We start from the raw sequence: 18,838 nt of genomic DNA, 5'->3' as shown, positions 1-18,838 counted from the left end.
AATTTGACTGATCCAACTTCTTCCATCTTCTTAGACACAGTCCTTCATTTTCTTATTTTCTTCTAGCTTTGCCTTCCTCTTCCTCAAAAGCACATGTGCGACCACATGTCCCTCCATCTATCCTCCAATTTTGGTAGTCAAAAGATTAAGGCAGGACAACAATATATATTCACATCACACAGTCCCTTCATGTCTTTATAGTGAATCTTGAGGACTGTGAGTAGTGTTTCCATCTTCATCTGAAGGGAATCATTCGGAACCGCAACCTGTGCGTCATCTTTGAACCAAGCTGAGGACCTACATAGGGCTACGAGCCTCAACCTTCCAGATTCGGCGTGTTTAAAGCCTCAGTGATAAAACCCTCTCTTTCCACCCTCACTGCTAGACACCGCATCCACGCTCTCGTGTCAAAAAACCCACAAAACCAACCAACAACTTCGTAGGTTTTACGGACCAACTCGACTAATAGGAAACGTCTCCGCACACTCGGCAACGGGGAGCTGACACCCGCCGTGCCCTCCACCAACCCTGCCGGCAACGGGGCGTCAGCGACAGCTCCGGGGGCCGAGGGCCACCTTGGATCACGCGGCCGAGGGTCCCCGCGAGGCCGGCCCGCCGCCCCAAAGGCGTCTTCCCCCGCGCCCCAACGCCCCCGCAGCGACACGAGCCGAGCCCGCCCGGGAGGGGGCACCCCCGCCCCGCTCCCCGCCCGCCCCCGGGTGCTGCCCAGGTACCCCCGGGCGAGCCCACCCCCCCGCCCCGAGCCGCCCCCGCCGCGCCGCAGGCGTGTGACAGGGGCGGGGCCGCCCGCTAAGCCCGGGGTCGCCGCGGAAACAGGCGGGAGGGAAGAAGGCGGCGACCCCCCCCCGGCTCCCCCCGCCCCGCCCGCGGCGGACATCTTGGGCGAGGCACCGAGCCCGCCCGCGGCAGGCGACGGCGGGAGAGGCGATGGCCGCCCCCCTGCTCGCTGCCAGCGCCCGGCGAGGGAGGGGGGGCTCGGGCGGGAGCCCCCGCGCCTCACGGCGCCCGCCCCGCGGCGGGAGAGAGGCACGGCGGGGCCCACCGCCCCCGCGGGCCGGCGCCCAGAGCCGAGGCGCCGCGGCCGCCCCTCAGCGCCGGCCCCTGAGGGGGCACGGGCGGCGGCGGGCGGGGCGGCGGCTGGGCGGCCGCGCGTGTTCCCCCGGTACTCACAGCCATAGTGGGGCCGGGACATGGCCAGCCCGTCCACCGCCTCCTCCGCCGCCATGGCGCTGCGCTGGGCCGGGACCGGCCGGGAGCTGGGCGCGGCTGCGGCCGTTCCCCTTCCTGCCGCTGCGGGTGTGGCGGGGGCGGAGCCGCCGCGCGCGCTGCCCCGCCCCGCCCCACGCGGGGGCCCGCGCCCCGCCCCGCGCCCACCCGTGACACCCCGCCGGGCCCTGGCCCCCACCCACCGCACGAGCGCCGCCCGACCGCGCGGTAACTTCACGTGGCTTCAGTAAGTCGCTGCTGCGGAGCCCCCGGCCTTGGTCAGGGCCGCGCCACCCCGGCGGGCAGCTCCGGCAGCTCAAGGCCAAACTGGCAGAGCAGGGGGGTCACCCTGAGCCCCCCAAGTCCCATGCGGCGGGGCCTCGCGGTGGGACACCACCAACGTCAAGGTTTGCGTCCCCTCGGTGCCTGAGCTGTTGCGTCCTTCCCCGAGCGCAAAGGCGGGCGAGCTGCGGGACCGGGCCAGGGGGCTCCGTGGCGGGTGGTCGCGCCATGGGAGCTTCCCCATTACCGACAGACCCTGGTGCCGGCTGCAGTGGGGCTCCCGGCCCAAGGGTGGGCTCGGGCGGTGGCATGGGGGCCGTCGTTGCTGGTGTTGCCTCGTCTCGGTCCCTGTAACCCTCTGCAGGAAGGATTCGACATGTTGCTCCTGTTGCTCTGTTACCGTGTCCTCCATAATAACTTGTACAGCTTCCTTTTATCACACTGCATGCTATTTCCCCTTATTACATCGTAATATAATAAACTGCATTTCTTCTTCTATTAGACATGGAACTCCTTTTTGCTCGGTTTCCGATCAGCAGAACACCCCCAAGCCTCTGCCCAGCCGGTCGGCTCAGGCCCCCTTCCACAGACCCTGCTGGGCCAGACCCTCTGCTCCTGCTGGGCTCCCACGCGGCGTCAGCCCCCTCAGCAGCACAACCTGGCCCTGCTGGACTCAGGTGTGCCCTTCCCATCTAAACAACTCTGCTGGCCACGCCAGGGTATCCCACCTGAAATGTCAGCCCCCGTTTGAAGCAGGGTGCCACAAAACATCAGCACACAACAACAGCAACGTTCAGCAGCACTGCTGTAGGAAGTAATTGTGCCTGGAAAGTTCCATTCCCCTCCGTGCATGTTAAGCTCACCTATTACCGTTGCTTTGCCTGGTTCTTCTTCAAGAATCAGGGTACTAAAGATGCCACCACATGTCCGTATCAATTAGTCCTGTGAATTTCACTGCCAGGACATACCTTTACTGCTTAAGCACAAATTAAGTAATTAGGTAGACCAATAGCCTCTATTAGGAAAAGCATCACCAACAGGTAAGGGAGGCAATCCTTCCCCTCTTCCCAGTGCTGGTGAAACCTCATTGGGTCCAATTCCAGCTTCCTCAGTGCAAGGAAGACATGGACATAACAGAACAAGTTCAGTGAAGCACTACAGCAACTGATTAAGGGTATGGAGCACCTGACAGGAGAGGCTGAGAGAGGACAGGACAAGAAGCAATGCACTGAAATTCATGAAAGTCCACTTAAACATAAGCAGAAATGTTTCTGCTCTAAGGATGGTCTAACACCTAAGGAAGGTTGCCCAGAAAAGCAGTGGAGTCTCTGTCCTTCACGATACTGCTCACCTAACTACAGTCCTGCACAACCCACTCCAGCTGACCCCGCGTGAAGGAAGCGAGGTTCAGCTGGAGACTTCCAGAGGTCCCTTTGACCCTCAATGATTCTGTGAGTCCATGAAAAAGTATATTTACATAAATTTAACAGGTCGGTATGAAGGGAGACTAAGTGAAAGATGTTTTTGTTGATTACAAGAGTTACGTGTCACAGTTCAAGTTAGAGAAATAACTACTTAAGTGAGTGCCAGACATAAATTACAAAACAAAAGGTTTTATAACAAAGTTATAGTAGTAATTATTAACATTTATTTGCATTACTTCACATGTGGCCACTTTGCAGTTATATAACAAAGAGACATTTAAAATAATGTTTATATGTAGATTGTGGAATGCAGAACTGGCTTTGTTCCCCCTAAAAATCCTGTAATATTTTTTGCAGTCTCACAATCCTACCTCCAAAAAAATCTCATAAACTTACTCTTTCCTATAAGGCCCATCCTGATAAGAAAAATAAAATACTTATCACACTCATAAAAAACTCTGGCTGAAGCTCTTCAAGGTAATATGTATTTGTGTTAATAAAAACATTACATTAATAGTAGTGTACAAAGATACCACTGACTTAAGCATTTAGTCTTTACAGACTCCATATTTTTGGGTCCATAATTAAGCAATCACTACATATTTAACTACCTATAAGCCACCTACAGCACGCTTAGCTTTATGACCTACTGAAAGTAGTATTTAAATTCAGCTTTAATTAAAGCCCACCTGTTAGCACAGAACTTTTGGCCAGCAGCACAGGCTCAGACCAAAGCCTTTTACACGCAAGGGAAGGACTGCCACTGACTTCAGCACTGCAGACTGCAGCCAACAGCGCTAAACCTCAAAACTAGCTTCCCAAAAGCAGGAATGGCACATAGCTTTCCTGGCCCAGCTGTACGCTGTGATATCTATGTCAGTGATGAACAAGCGCCTAGCCAAATTCCTCTGTCTTTATTCAGACAATAGAAGCTTTGTCAATATAAAGAGGATTGTTTTATTACACTGATGCATGACTGAACGATACTGTTGGGGCTCCTGAGTTACACATAAAAGATGCTGCAGAAAGCAAATGCACATGTCGGACAGACTATCAAAAGAAAAAATTCTTTAGAAAATGAGGCAAAGTACTAGGAACTTAATCAGCCCGGTAAGAATGTAACAGAAGTTCTTCCTATGTTTCAGACCTCATTGTGACAAGCTGATCACAAACCAAACATAAACTTAAAATGGACAGTTAGCAGATATCTGGTACATGGTACTTCATGCTAATTTCTTCAAAATGAGGAAGAGTAAAAATGAACGTGAAGAAAAGCACTGTCAAAGGAAGGAAAAAGAAAACAAAATGATTGATAAAACACAGCTTACCAGATAACGCCACAATTTTGAAAGTGGGCAGTTTTGATTAAAATATTGCCTGGGTTAAGAGAGAAAGTGAAGGAAAGCAACATCTAATAAATGGGGAAAGGTAAAGCTGGCATCGACAACACACTGACAAGTAACACGAGAAACTGCTAAAGAAACCTGGTAAGGAATACCAAACCGACAGATCAGCGCAGAAGGCTGCAGGTGTGCCCCTGTCCTGGCAGGGCGGGCCCGCACCGGCCAGCACCGCAGCCGTCCCCCGCAGCACGCCAGGCCAACAGGGCCCAGGAGCGGCCCGGGGCTGGGCCCCGCTCACAGCGCGGTCCGCTCGGCCGCTCCCGGTGACTCTTCCAGCAGCCCGGCCCTGCCCGCCGCCGCCGCAGGGCCCGGCCCGCCGCCGCTCCCGCAGGGGGCGCGCGCCCTTCCCGGCGGCCCTTGCGCCCTCCCAGCAGCCCGCGCGGCGGCGCGCGGCAGGATGATCCACGAGCTGCTGCTGGCGCTGAGCGGGTACCCGGGGGCGGCCTTCACCTGGAGCAAGCGCGGCGGCCTGCAGGTACGGCCCGGGACCCCCGCCTCACCACCGGTCCGGCCCAGCCCAGGACCCCCGCCTCACCACCGGCCCGGCCCGGCCCAGCCCAGGACCCCCGCCTCACCACCGGCCCGGCCCGGCCCGCCGCCCGCGTCCCCTCTCCGCCGCTCGTGTCCCGCCGTCTGTGTGTCCGTCCCTTCACCGCCGTCCGCCCCCCTCAGCGCCGTCCCTGTGTCCGGCCCCCCCTCACCACCGTTTCCCCCTCAGGTGTCTCAGGAGCTGCCGTTCCTACACCCCAGCGAGACCAGCGTCCTCAACCGGCTCTGCCGCCTCGGTACCGACTACATTCGCTTCGCCGAGTTCGTGGAGCAGTACACGGGCCACGTACAGCAGCAGGTGGGGCCGCTGCGTGTCCTGGGCAGAGCACACCGGGCACCCGGCTGGTCGGGCCGCCCGGCTGCTCAGCGCACCCCGGCACACGGGTGTCCTGCAGCGCTTACCCGCACTAGCACAGAGAGGTGCGATTCCCCAGCAGAGCTCCAGAAAGCTCTGTGTGCTGCAAACAAGGGAGGGTGCAGCACGGCAAAAAATGAGCCAAATATAAAATCTCATTCTTGGGGAAGCATGCTGCAATAATTTCTGGTCACTGCAGGCTGGGCAGGGTTTGTGAGGTGTATAGGATGCACATCCCTGTGATGTAGTAAACCCTCCTTGGGGCAAGTGTTGAGATCCAAGAGGCATGGCGTAGGTACAAAGAAGTACTGAAGTTACCAGTGATTCCCAGCACTTGCATGGTCCACAGAAGAGCCAAATATAACTCTGCACAAGTAACCCTCCTTGTGCCAAACTTCTGGGTTTGTTGGGTGTTTTCTGGGCACTTTCTGGTGGGCTAAGGTGCGTTCCAGCATGTTTGGACCACTGGCTGCTGGTATAACACTGCACAGAAACTCAGTTACTTTTCTGACCTGCGCTGGGGGGAGCTGACATAGATCTTACTGTTTGGTTTCAGGACCATCATCCATCTCAGCAAAACCAGAGTGGATTACATGGCATTTATTTGCGAGCCTTCTGCACAGGTCTCGATTCAGTGCTGCAGCCATATCGACAGGCACTACTTGACCTAGAACAAGAGGTAAAAGAGAGAGACTTGGATCAAGAGGCGGTCCAGCCGCTGGCAGATTGTGGAAAGTTGTAATTTCTGGAATTAATAGGCTAAGTAGTAGTAGCTAAAGAGAAGACAAGGTACTCTGCTTTCCACATCAGGAATATTTTCCAAAATATTCCTCTGAGGTGCCACTGAAATGATTCTTCATCCTAATAAGTATTATGTTCCCTCTGCCTTCAATTCCGTAGGTGCCCCATCTGCCTCAGAGCCCAGTGCTGTCTTAAACTGTTGTGATTTCTGTTTTCAGTTGTAAAGGTTTTGATTGATCTCTGCTAGATTAACAGCTGTCCTGTCTTGGGTACTGTCACCATCCAGTGGTTGTTACAGCCTAAAATGGGGGACAGCCCAAAAATGTGTGTGTGTGGGGGGGTGGCAGGGGGAAGCTGTGGGAACTAAAGGTTTGGAATATAGACCCAAACGTGCTTTTTTACTTATCCATACCTTATTTTAATTTTCAGTAATTGCTTTGTTGTTCTTTCAGTTTCTGGCTGACCCACATCTTTCCATCTCACATGTTAATTACTCCTTGGACCAGGTATGTCATATTAATGAACAGGTAGTATTCTTTCTCTGTGCTCTTTGGTTACTCTTATCGCTCCTTGAGTCTACACTTGCACTTTGACACAAAGCTTAGGTCCTCCACCTTGACCCTCACATCTTCCTCACTGTCTGTGTTTAGCCTGAACTGCAGCTGCAATACAGTAACTTCAGGCATCTTGGTCCGATGGAGGGAGGACAGACTTCCTAGAGATTTTCATGTCATGTTTCTAATTTGTGGGGAAAGTCAGATGATAGTTTCATTAAATTAATGTAATCAGCTGTTGTCCGCATTTACTCATGTATAGTTTCTCTCTCCCTTCATAGCAACCTAATGCAATATTTTGCTCCTTGTTCTGCAGTTTCAGTTACTCTTCCCCTCTGTGATGGTCATGGTTGAGCAGATCAAGACTCAGAAGGTACAGTAGTAACATTGTAGGTAGTTTCTCTTAACAAGTTTCCTCTTGAGCTGATAAAGTTCTTTCTGACCCCATCCCAGACCTTTAATACTAGAAAAGAATGTGTTTTCAGTAACAGGTGCCCTATTCCTCTAGTACTACTGTAAGTACTGAGTAACTATTTTGCAAATCCATTTACACTGGATTTGACTTTTGCATTATCAGCATGATCTTTGATGATTTGCATTTTATAATCACAATATATTTCATGGTATGAGCTGCTGCTGGTTGGAATTTCCTCTTTTCTGTGTGTTTTCTCCCACTGTCGCAAGAAGAAAGAAAAAAAAAAAAAGGCAGAAGCTAATGTTTTCAGAATCCAGAGAAGCTTGCTTTTTGTTAAGGGAAATTTTTGAGAGAAGCTTGTGTGTAGAGACAGACATAGAAGGCCTCTTTCTTCATTACATTATGTACATTACATCGTTCTTTCTGTAAGACTTCTGCAGCTTGTTACAGCATTTTCTTGTTAGCGTAGTGTTTAAATGTCTGAAAAGGTCAGTAAAGATCCAAATAACAGACCTAGTCTAACCATGGGTTTTTTCTGCAGATTCATGGATGTCAGATATTAGAGACAGTCCACAAACATAGCTGTGGGGGGTTGCCTCCTGTTCGCAGTGCTCTGGAAAAGTACGTAGATACTGTAAAGCTACTATTACTTCATTCTTTTGTAGTAACTGGAGTTAGTGTCAGAGTATGCATCTTACTTGTGAAAAGAGTGCATGGAAGACAGGCTTGTGTGATATAAAAGTAGGAGAGTCTATGCAAGGAAAACTGTCAAAGTCCCCAATGTTTATCTAAAGCAGGCTGATGGCAGGGATTCAGGCTTTCTCTGGACTTCGGAGACTTGGGCCTGAGGGAAGTTCAGACCCAGTGTTTTCTTCTGAGGTCTACTTGAACCGTTTTGCATATGGTAGACCTGTTACTGTTTTTTTGATCCTTCAAAAGGATAAGTGTGCCTGGGTGAATGTTACTAGGTCTGTATGTCCTTGGGGAGAAAGTCAAGACTACCTAAGAGATAACTTGTGTTCATGCTGAAACGGTAATTGAGTAGAAACAGCAGGACTGGGAAGGTACCGCAAACTTACTTGTAATTCTGGTATGCTAGCAGATCTCTATGGAGAAGTCACATATTCAGAGGATATGTTTGTTTAGCTTTGCAAAACAAAGCTGGTCTACCTTACTGTGTTTAAAAAGAAAAAAAAAAATTATAAAATTCCACATTAGCCATTTAGCACTTGCCACGTTGTCTGGCTGACTAACTGGACTTTCCAGAGTGATGTATGATGAGGTTTTGATTGCTGTGTGCAAAGGCCCTTGTTTCTCTTGACCTCAGGATTCTGGCTGTGTGTCATGGAGTCATGTATAAGCAGCTCTCTGCCTGGATGCTGCATGGATTGCTGCTAGACCAGCATGAAGAGTTCTTTATCAAACAGGGCCCGTCTTCTGGGAATGTCCCTAGCCAACCTGAGGAAGATGACGATGACCTAGGAATTGGAGGACTTACAGGAAAACAGCTACGAGAACTGCAGGACCTGGTAAGACTGCAAGTTGTAGCTTGGCATCCTTTGGTCCTTAGGGAACTAAAGAAGAAATGTATTGTCTTCTGCTTCAGTGCAAGCTGTGCTGGACTGGATGTACACTGGGACCTTGAAGGGTGAGAATCAACAGAATATTGTAATAGGTTGCAGCTAGGCATAAAGGACAGAGACATACGGTTTGGCACAGTTGGATAATCTCGGGGCAGAAAGCCCTGTGGGTGGAATCCATAACCTGATGCCAAGTGACTGGCAGTGCTGTACTCACCCTGCTCTTACTGACTCGGTCACCACTGTGATCTGCTCCACGTAGGCATTGGTGGTAGTGTGAGCAGTTGTCAGGGAAAGGGTGTGGGGAGCTTGGGCGTGGACCTGATTTGCACCCTTTCTGTTGGCAGCCGGGTCAGGTACCTTTCTTGCACAACCATCTGTTGTGCAAACGTTACCCAACAGGATAATAGCACTGACATTACTGGGGAAAAATGTGCTCTGTGGGACTCAAGAGGCTGCTAAGACCACGCGCAGGATGCTAAGTTAAGCAAGGGAGCAACCTGCCAGCCGTAACTCCTCATGTAGATGGCGTCCCACTATAGTGCCCTCGTGCAGAGCATCTTCCTCAGTGGAGTAATCTCCCTCACTTCGTGCATCTGAATAGTGTCTGCATCAGGGAGCAGTGAGGAGCAACTGCAACTCTGTAAATTCACGCTCTAGTTTACTGCAAGAAAACATTTCCTGGGTACCCGTGGTGTTAGTGTGCTGCATGCAGCTTTGCTGTGAACAGGCAGAAGATTCACCCCTGAAACAGCCTGTGTTGCACACTCATGAAGTACCCTGTGCAGACAGTCTCTGCTGAGGACAGGCTACACACAGGCAAAACCAAGGGAAACTTTAAAAGACAGTGAAAAATCTATTATTTCACTGTATGGGATATAGGAAGAATGTGAATACTGGCAAGTCTTCTAGATCCATGGTGGAAAATGTAGGCACCAAGACAGCCTAATAAACTCTCTTCTTCAGTACTATTGATTAACAGTATTGGCAATTCTTCAGTCAGAGAGTAAAGTAAGAAATCCTGAGTGTTGATGGGACAGATGGATAAAATACTTGGGTATTTCCTCAACTAAAAGTGTCAGAAGGATCTTAAGAATTGCTGAGGTTCTAACATCAGTATACAAACTTGCAATGAACTCTCCTATTAAAATGAAGAATTCTGTAGATGGCAAATGTTCTCACAGATTTGTTAGTGCGGTGCTTTTTGGATTATGGAATAAGGAACCTAATTCTCCAGTAACAAGAGAGCCAAATTAAATAATCAGTATTGCTTCTCTGAAGGAAAATCTTGCCTCTGTACTTGGAGTTCTTTATTAATATATTCAACTAAAAGATCTTACTGCATTGCTTTAAACACCTTTTGCAGGAACTGAGAAAATTGCCTCATTTATGCTACCAGGCCTTCAGCTCTTTAACCTATTTGCTTGCCGGTGGATGTATTTACATTTGGCCTGTATCACAAGCGTTATAGCAGTGTTAAAATGTACAGGAATGGGTGTAGCAAATGGCTATTTTTGGTAATGCTGTTAACATTGTTACGGCTGCAAAAAACCTAATGTAATGCAGTTGCAACAAAAATTTCTTTTGCTGATGTAACATTATCCTTTGGGAGAGCCAATTTGCTGCTATTCCACAAAGGTTTAGCTTCTCCTTTTCCTGCTTCTGCTCCCCTCTCTGATGGAAGCAACATCTTCTCTAGGGAGATCTAGTGTACCAGAATTATAAAGAAATTTGCAGGCTTACTTAAATGAGGCAGATCAGGTTTGCTGCCTTTCTGCTTACTTCCAGTGTACTTGGATTCCCCCTCCCACACACACCACATCACCCTTTATACGCTTTTTCTATCTGGTTTTCTCACACTTTTTTTTGTTTGATTTCTTTTCCCCCGGGGTCTCTGACAGCGCTTGATTGAGGAGGAGAACATGTTAGCTCCATCTCTAAAACAGTTTTCTCTGCGAGTAGAAATGCTGCCTTCATACATTCCTGTGCGAGTTGCTGAGAAAATCCTTTTTGTGGGAGAATCTGTACAGATGTTTGAGAACCAAAATGTTAACTTGACCAGAAAAGGTAAGGAATGTCTTTCTTGTGGCCTTTGCTCAGTTGTGAGTGCCTGAAAAGTATCTTTTCCAAAAGCCTGTGTTAACTTATTCCTCAACAGTTGCTGACTATTGGCTGATATTCTTCAGACCATACGGATGGTTTTGCCAGGGCAGAGCAGTGGTCCCAGTGTTCTGTTTGTTTCCAAGGAGCGGTATAAGAAGAGGATGAGTAGATAATAGCACTTTCCAAACATAGTCTCCAGGTTTCCAGCAAGAAGTCACTATGTGATTTGCTCTGGATAAATAAAGCGATTGCGAAGGTCGTGTTTTCTTTTCAGTTTGTATCCCTGCCCCCGAAGGGTGCAGACAGACACAAGGCACATCTTGCTCTGAGTGTTGCATTGCAGAATGGTGTCGTAGGATTAAAACACATCCACAAACATAAGAGATTCATTGTAAAGTGGTCTCAAAGGTGGCTGCGGAAGACAAGTGATCAAGATGGAGCCTTTAAGACAAGCAAGAGAGAGAATTCCAGCTGGTGGTTCTCTTTGAGAGATAAGTTTACATTGGAGATGGTTTTGGAAATTTATTCCTCCACCATTGGGGAGGACTGTGGTGGTGGCTTTATCTTGCTTGTCTATGCAAAAGTACTCAAATGACTCAAGGGACACTGCAGAGAACAAAGGACCATTGAATTAGACTATTTGCTTGCTTTAGCAGAGGTGAGGTGAAAAGGAATTTGTCTAGCTTAGTTGGTTTAAAAAAAAAATAATTCCCAAGTTCAAGCAGTGGGATTGATTTGAAAGGGGCTGGGTGGGTGGAGAACCAAACCAACTGGTTAACGTGGCACAGAAGTTGTGGGTTCAAAGATGTAGCTCAGCCCTAGGAAGGGGGCTGTTAGTGGCTGTCATTTACACAGAAAATACTTGGGTTTTTACTCATACCACAGCACTGCCATGGCAAGTGTCTGTACCGTAACTGTACTAGCAGTAGTAGTCTTGTACCTTGGTACTTGTACTTTGAGGCCTCCTCAGCCTCGCATTCCTTGCCAGACCTGAGGCGGTGCTGCGGGGACAGCCTTTCTGCCCCACTGTGCTGCAAGGGGTCTGCGCTTCTCCAAAAGGCATTTCTTTTTATTGACCAGAACACTCCTCTCACTGCACAGGCTCCATCCTAAAAAACCAGGAGGACACTTTTGCAGCAGAGCTACACCGGCTCAAGCAGCAGCCGCTCTTTAGTCTGGTGGACTTTGAGTCAGTGGTTGACTGGATACGGAGCACCGTTGCTGAGGTGAGGATCCTCGGAAGGGTCATGGCTACGCAGGCTGAGGAGCCCCTTCAGTTTTGTGAAGGGCTGGGAGGAGGAGGGGGCTCTTCAGCATCGACGATTGAACAAGCATGTGAACGTTGCAGGTAGCTTTCATGTTCTTATGGGGCTCAAAGCTTCATGTTACCCCAAGCTGCAGTGACAAAAGGACATTTACAAATGCTGTGGGCTTTCATGGGGGAAAGAAGGGAAATGTCATGTGTTTTTTAATTTCACTTGAAATTACTTAAGAACTCTTTATCGTGCTTTCAGCATAATAGATGGCGTCTCACTGGGCAGATTGTTTGCTTTGGCAATTTTAAATCTTTTTTTCGTTTGAGGTGGGAGAGGTATGGAACCTGAGAAGATGAGGAGGTTAGAAAAGTGAAAACAGAGCTGGGGTGGAACTGATTTCCTAAGAATTTGGTTATTTTTTGCTACGGATCTTAATGTTTCTAAGAGTTTCTTGCTGGTCTGGTGTGCATCAAGAGTGTTCTAACTATTAGCATGGGCTGCCTACGCACAGACTCCTAGTGCATTCTCTTGTGCTTTGTATAGCATTTTATGTAGGTGCTTTTTTGTGTGCGTCACAAGTATTTTAAGACAGCTGCTGTTCTCACTGAATGGGTTTAGATAAACCTGTTTGGTTATTGTTTCCTCACTAGCATCTTTGGAAACTGATGGTGGAGGAATCAGATTTACTAGGACAACTGAAGGTAACGTAACTGCTAGCTTAATATTTTTTCTTTTTTTTTAATGGCTCTTTCCCATTAAATACTGTACTGTCTTAGATTCTGTGCTTTATTCTTTTAGGTAAAGCTGTTTTCATTTCCTAGGTTTCAAGAATGAGCAGAGTGTGATAAATTTAGTAGAGACAGAGTTAGAGGGGTTTGTGTATGTGGCTTTGTAGTTTGCATCTTGAAGCAAAAGCAGCGTAGACTTTTTGGGCACTGGGTGAAATTCAGAGCTCTGCAGCTGTGTTTTGAAATGGCAGTTGTCCAAGCAATAATAAAAATGGATGCTATCAGATAGGAATTCTGCTTAGTTTTTCATATGCTTATATACAAAAAACTTATCTCCACAGATTATAAAAGACTTTTACCTTTTGGGAAGAGGTGAGCTGTTTCAGGCCTTCATTGACACTGCACAACACATGCTAAAAACACCACCTACAGCTGTAACTGAGCACGGTGAGTGTTGCTTATTCACTTACAAACTGTCCTCGCTGTGGTATAGCAGGGAGGTGCTTAGCCACGTCCAGTACAGAAAAGCTCTGTCATCCTCTAGATGTTGTCGTCAGTTTTGAAAGAGCAGTGCTTGTGAATTAGCATGTCTCACAGAGTGGGTGAAAATAACACCTCAGGAACTTTCAGGTGGCAGGTTTCTCTCCATATTTGAAACTGCAATGAAATGAAACGAGTGTAAATAGCATGTCGGGGTTGTCTTTTATGGCCAAACATAAATAATTAATGGGTATAAGATCAGCACTAGCTGCAGCATCTTGTCCTGATATCTGTGCTCTCTCGTTGTCAGATGTCAACGTTGCATTTCAGCAGTCTGCTCATAAGGTGCTGTTAGATGATGACAACCTTCTTCCTCTGCTTCACTTAACCATTGAGTATCATGGAAAGGAGCATAAAGGTATCTACTTGCGTATTTAGTAGTGAGTTAAGAGGGGAGGTGATGACCTTGTTTTCATGTCCTATTGCTCACCCTTCTCTGAAGTTCAAGAAAAATTACCATTGTCCCTTTGCAGCCTTATGCGATGGTCTAGCCTGCATTGGCTCTTCTTACTCTGTTTTTCCCCCTTTTCTTCTTTGCTGTGGTTGTCTTGACTGAGAAGACGACTTAACTCAGCACCTCGTTTGTTTTCAGATGCATCCCAGACTCGTGACGGGCCTTCCCGAGAGTTATCCCCACGTGAAGCCCCTGCATCTGGGTGGGCAGCTCTGGGCCTTTCTTACAAGGTTCAATGGCCACTGCATATTCTCTTCACTCCTGCTGTTCTGGAGAAGTAAGTACTAGGTATGGTCTCTGTATATTTATCTGTAGGCTCCCTGACCGCAGGCACTCACTAGTGTGTTGGGGTTTTTTTTCCTCTCTATGGAGAGAAAGGTAGAGCCCTACTTCTTGCCCCTTGAACTTTAAAATGACTCTTCACACTTACTGATACTGAGGGCGCTTGTGATGACAGTTAGACCTGCAGGATGCTGACAGACCGGCGCTATTTAGGAACAGTGCTATTCTGACAAAACATTGTCAGCTCTTCCCTCCTTGTGGTGAAATTAACTTTTTATTTTTTAGGTCAGTTACAAGCAGAAATATGTTACCCTGAGATAGGCCACCACCTGACCTACCCTACCTGTTGGCAGGCTGCCGTCTCCTCTCCCTTTTTCCCGTCTTGGGTTGTTAAGGTTTTCCAGTATGTGCACCCAAGGAAGGTTTTAATCTTAAACAGCTTTGTGGTTTTTTGACTGTAGGTACAATGTTGTGTTCAAATACCTGCTGAGTGTGCGACGAGTCCAGGCTGAGCTGCAGCACTGCTGGGCTCTCCAGATGCAACGCAAACACCTGAAATCGAACAGAACGGATGCCATCAAGTGGCGTCTGAGGGACCACATGGCCTTCCTTGTGGACAATCTTCAGTATTATCTGCAGGTCAGGATTATAGAGAAAGGTGAAGTGTATCAGTTATCAGGAACCAGCAGAAGTGCATGGAGGGAGCACTCCAAGTCCTGTCTTTCAGGGCTGAGATTCTTTGTGCTTTAAGGAAATCAGGATTTTCTTTGGAATGAGTCTAGAACTTTCTCTGAGTTCCCAGGCTTAGTGCTACAATTAAGTTTTGGGGCTTGTGAATCAGTGAGTGTTACTGGAAATGCAGGAGTTTTGTGTCTCTAGTGCTACGAAACATTAGTGAGAAGCCATAGTCATCTCTGAAGTAGCAGCATTAAGATCCCATCCTGGCTTCTTCCCTTGTCGCTTTAAGTCAATTCCAGTTTGAGTTAAGTGACAAGTTGTTTGGGGTTTTGGTTTTTGGGGTGTTTTTAAGAACTGAAGCCATATTCTGACCATTTGAAGTAAAAAATACTTTTCAAGTTTAAACACCGGTTAGTTACTAGTAGCGTGGGTTTGTGAGAATGCGGGGTCACTGTAGCCATAGCAGCGGGACCGGGGGCCTGGCTTCTGGGATGCTGCAGTGACCTGGCTGAGCTTTTGCACTGTGGCCTCTGCCCTCAGACTCCAGATAGTAGCTCCCAGTGTAAAATTCAGAGGTGACTATGGCTACAGGCAAAGACCTTTGTTTATGTGCTAGCTATATGCTTTTTCAGTAGTTAAAGAAAGCGACTATTTCTCTTTCTACTTAATACTTAAGCATCAAAAATTGTCCCCGCTACCCCACGTTATGTACTACTGTTGTATATAATTCCCCATTCAGCAGGCAGACAGAAGGTGATCTTCCACCTTTAATGGAAGAGTAGCAATAAGGAAAGTTTCTTACACAAAACTTCTGGCTGTTTGGAAGTACTCCCATTCCTCAAGACAGTAATGAAATTTCTTTACGTATCCATCAGGTGGATGTACTGGAATCTCAGTTCTCACAACTTCTGCAGCAGATAAATGCCACGCGGGATTTTGAGAGTATACGATTGGCTCATGATCATTTCTTAAGTAATCTGTTGGCTCAGTCTTTCATCCTCCTAAAACCCGTAAGTAGGTCTTGGTTTCATCTCTTTCTACAAATTCTCCAAGCCACCCTGAGAAACACACCTTTTTCAACAGCTAGGACAAACCGTCTCTTCTAAAACAGATCGGTGATAATCTCCTGCAGAGCAGAAATCACAATTCTAGGAATAAAGCAGGTATAAACTAGAAGAGATAATTGAATTAAGATCATTTAATATACAGTCAGTGAGTGTGGATGCTGCGTTCCTGCCAGTTTTAAATCAAGATTATTCCAGTGTTCAGTTAAGCTTATTATCTTAAATTTTGTTGCTGTTTTTCTCACAGGCAATTTATTAAAGAACTACTAATTAGCGTAGTACTGGGAACTGTATTCCTGAGGGACTCATTCGGAAAAGCATTAGATTAGGAAAAATTCCCTCTTGTACCTTAGAGAATAAAAATAGCTGAGATATTCCTGAGTGGACTTTAAGGATCTTTTCTTATTGTTGTTTTAGTAAAAAATATGTTACAGTGTTGCCAGTATTTTTATTAACCATGGAGCTTCACAAAAATATTCCCGAAGAAGGTTGGTATCGATGAGACGCAGTGATACCGCACGTCTTGGCTGTTCCGTTATTTTCCTCAGTCTCCAAGGCTGTAGCATAAAGGTGGCAGAATGCTCATTACCCACTCTGGAACTTTTAAGTGTGCCAGTAGTTATGTCTGAGGCATCTGGGCTTGCTTAACAACTCTCGAAAGCAAGTTACCTTCACCAACTGATACAAAAGAAATCCCAAGTTTTTGAGAACAGCGAAACCGAGGCCTTGACCCCCAGCTCGTGCTGTGCTTTATTCTTCCCCCTCAGTGCCGAAGGGCCTGCTGGTTGCGTAGGGGAGCCAGCGTTCGACGTCTGCCTGGGTGGGTGGCTTATGCCAATCACTGCTTCCCCAGTAATATCTGCAAAAGGCTGGAGGTGGGGTGCAGCATAACATTTACGTCCTTTCTCTGTAGAAAACCTTATAAAAATGCTACAGGTGCCTTAACATCCTGATTGGGAAATGTTATCAGCAACATCTTCATTATGAACGCCTCAACTTTTCAGGTACTAACAACACCTTTCTCTGGGTTTGGACTCTGTTTAAACAGCCATCTTGTACTTTTTATCCTCTGCAGGTTTTCCACTGCTTAAATGAAATCCTGGATCTCTGCCATAGTTTTTGTTCCCTGGTCAGTCAGAACCTGGGCCCACTAGATGAGCGGGGAGCTGCGCAACTCAGCATTTTGGTGAAGGTGACTGTTTCCATGCAAGCATTTGCCGGAGCAGCCGTCTTGGCTTTAGCAGCTGCAGAACCAGAGCAAGTTTGAGCCAAGACCTCCTATGCAAGTGCTTGCAATGATTTTAATTAATTAGCTCTTCCCGAGTAGAAAACTCTGTGTGCACAGAGAGGAGGAATAGGGGCAGATACGCAGAAATAACCCTATTGGAACAGGAAGGGGGTGGCTACCTGTCGGGGTGGTCCCCCTCCTTTTGGATACCGAACACCTAGTAATGCTTGCGGCTGACAGCTTACCTCACACTGGACCACAAGCATCACTTCTTTGCAGCAGTTATTTTCTTTAGGCTGTTAAAGGATTGTTTAGGCAGGAACACAGATGAAAGGCTGGCTGGCTTGTGCTCTTGAGTGCCCAAAACTGACAACTGACTTCTTCTGACTTACAGGGATTCAGTCGTCAGTCGTCACTGCTCTTCAAGATTCTCTCTAGCGTTCGCAACCATCAGATAAACTCCGACTTAGCTCAACTGCTGCTGCGCTTGGATTATAACAAGTACTACACCCAGGCTGGAGGAACCTTGGGCAGGTAGGAATAGCTTCAGGGTTGCCTGTAGCATTATCCCGAGGTACTTGAAGTACGAAGTGATCTGAATGATCGTAAGTAATTTTTATTGATTGTGTAAGCCAAAATAATTGGCAGCAAAGTGTTGCTGAATGCTACAGCAGAAAAGTAACTAATCAGCATGAGGTAATTTTTGGTGTTCGCATGCTTTCTCCCCTTCGAGTTTGTTTTGGCCTGCGGTTGAATTAGCTTCTAGCTCATACTGGCTGAAAAATGCCGATGGGGGTTGACAAAGGGAGTTCCTTTCAATGTGTAGTTAATACTGTGCCCTTCTCTTGCAGTTTTGGGGTTTAAGCACTAAGACCTTTTCTTCAGGCTGTGACCTGCGACATGTCAAGCAGCAGAGACGGGTGCTCTTGAGAAAGTTTGGACTCAGCTGCGATTTTCTTTGTAGCCGGCTCTTGCCTGGCGAACCGCTGTTTTGGAAGGAGTGGCAGGAAGTGTCACTTACATGAGGCTGCCCAGCGGCTGCACAAAGCTACTTTGCTTTTTTCGGAGCTATTAAGAGCATGCTTTCTGCAGCCCTGCATGTACTTATAAATGCTTCCAGGGAGCCAGTCTGTGCTGCTTCAGAAAGCGCAACAAGAATTGCAACATCTTGATTCTTCAGCTGGAGTACTTTGGGGGGTGGAGTGGGGAGGGTGTGAAGTTCTGGCTGTATCACAGTACACGATGTCTGCTAATCAAACACACACCTCCAGCTAAACGATGATTGCCTGAGCAGTTTGAGGTGAAGGGGGAGGGAAGCAGAGGTAGATTTTAAGAATCTCTCTCACGCAGTGCCCTGTTCCAGCATATCTGTGTAGGTAAAGGTGCCACTCGTGTCACATGCTCTCTACAATATAAACTTAATGCAATTTGTGTGTTAAAATTACTAGACAGAGGAGCTTTGCCCTATCCATAGTACAAAGCTCCCGCTGCTGGCAGAAGAACATGCTGGAATGGAAACTATGGAAAAACTTAACTAGGATGCCAGCCCTAAATGTACCGTGTTCATGCAAGACTATTTAGAATGCTACTAGTGATTATCCTAATGAACCAAAATAAAACCACCTTGTCATGCAGTTTTGTGGAGTATTGTCAGTGTCTGCACCCAAATGCAAAGGGACTAGAGCAGGACAGCATCCTGTTTCAGTGAAGTGCAGCATCTGGCAGGAACTTCTGGCACGTTACTGGGATTTCCCAGCCTTGCTGTACCAAACAAACTGTCTTGCCTTAAGTCCATGTGGCCGAGTGGCAGAAGAAGAGTGGCAGAAGAGTCCTCTGCTGTCACCATCACCAGGGTGTAGGATCAGGTTTCCCAATTTGAGCACAAAAGCAGCCTGTCGGGCAGCCAGCCTTCCCTTCCCAGGGCTGGTGTTTTCACACTGTCCAAAGCTGCAGCTCTGGGCAAAGTTACACATCC

At 47.8% G+C, this 18,838-nt stretch overlaps 2 protein-coding genes across 2 annotated transcripts in view; one reads left to right on the top strand and one right to left on the bottom strand.

The window, feature by feature from the left end:
* IQGAP1 (IQ motif containing GTPase activating protein 1) overlaps positions 1 to 1,343 on the bottom strand; it is a 69,407-nt gene extending 68,064 nt beyond the window's left edge. Inside the window, exon 1 of the mRNA XM_080395435.1 lies at positions 1,192 to 1,343. Coding sequence (XP_080251561.1) covers positions 1,192 to 1,246 — 55 coding nt within the window. The 5' untranslated portion in view covers positions 1,247 to 1,343. The remainder of the gene's footprint in view (positions 1 to 1,191) is intronic.
* Positions 1,344 to 4,682: 3,339 nt separating this feature from the next.
* Positions 4,683 to 18,497, top strand: TUBGCP4 (tubulin gamma complex component 4). Its single transcript, XM_080395436.1, has 18 exons — positions 4,683 to 4,811; positions 5,055 to 5,183; positions 5,797 to 5,919; positions 6,434 to 6,487; positions 6,852 to 6,908; positions 7,492 to 7,571; positions 8,278 to 8,479; positions 10,432 to 10,597; positions 11,735 to 11,859; positions 12,540 to 12,590; positions 12,959 to 13,064; positions 13,408 to 13,515; positions 13,750 to 13,888; positions 14,355 to 14,532; positions 15,447 to 15,581; positions 16,711 to 16,827; positions 17,258 to 17,397; positions 17,715 to 18,497. The coding sequence occupies exons 1-18, from the start codon at positions 4,734 to 4,736 to the stop codon at positions 17,725 to 17,727; spliced, it is 2,001 nt and encodes a 666-aa protein (XP_080251562.1). The 5' UTR covers positions 4,683 to 4,733; the 3' UTR covers positions 17,728 to 18,497.
* Positions 18,498 to 18,838: the final 341 nt, after the last annotated feature.

The sequence above is a fragment of the Falco punctatus genome, assembly GCF_963210335.1.
Source record: "Falco punctatus genome assembly, chromosome: 7".
NCBI classification, from domain to species: Eukaryota; Metazoa; Chordata; class Aves; order Falconiformes; family Falconidae; genus Falco; species Falco punctatus.
The sequence above is the reverse complement of the archived record's forward strand: the minus strand, read 5'-3'. Positions and strand labels throughout refer to the sequence as shown.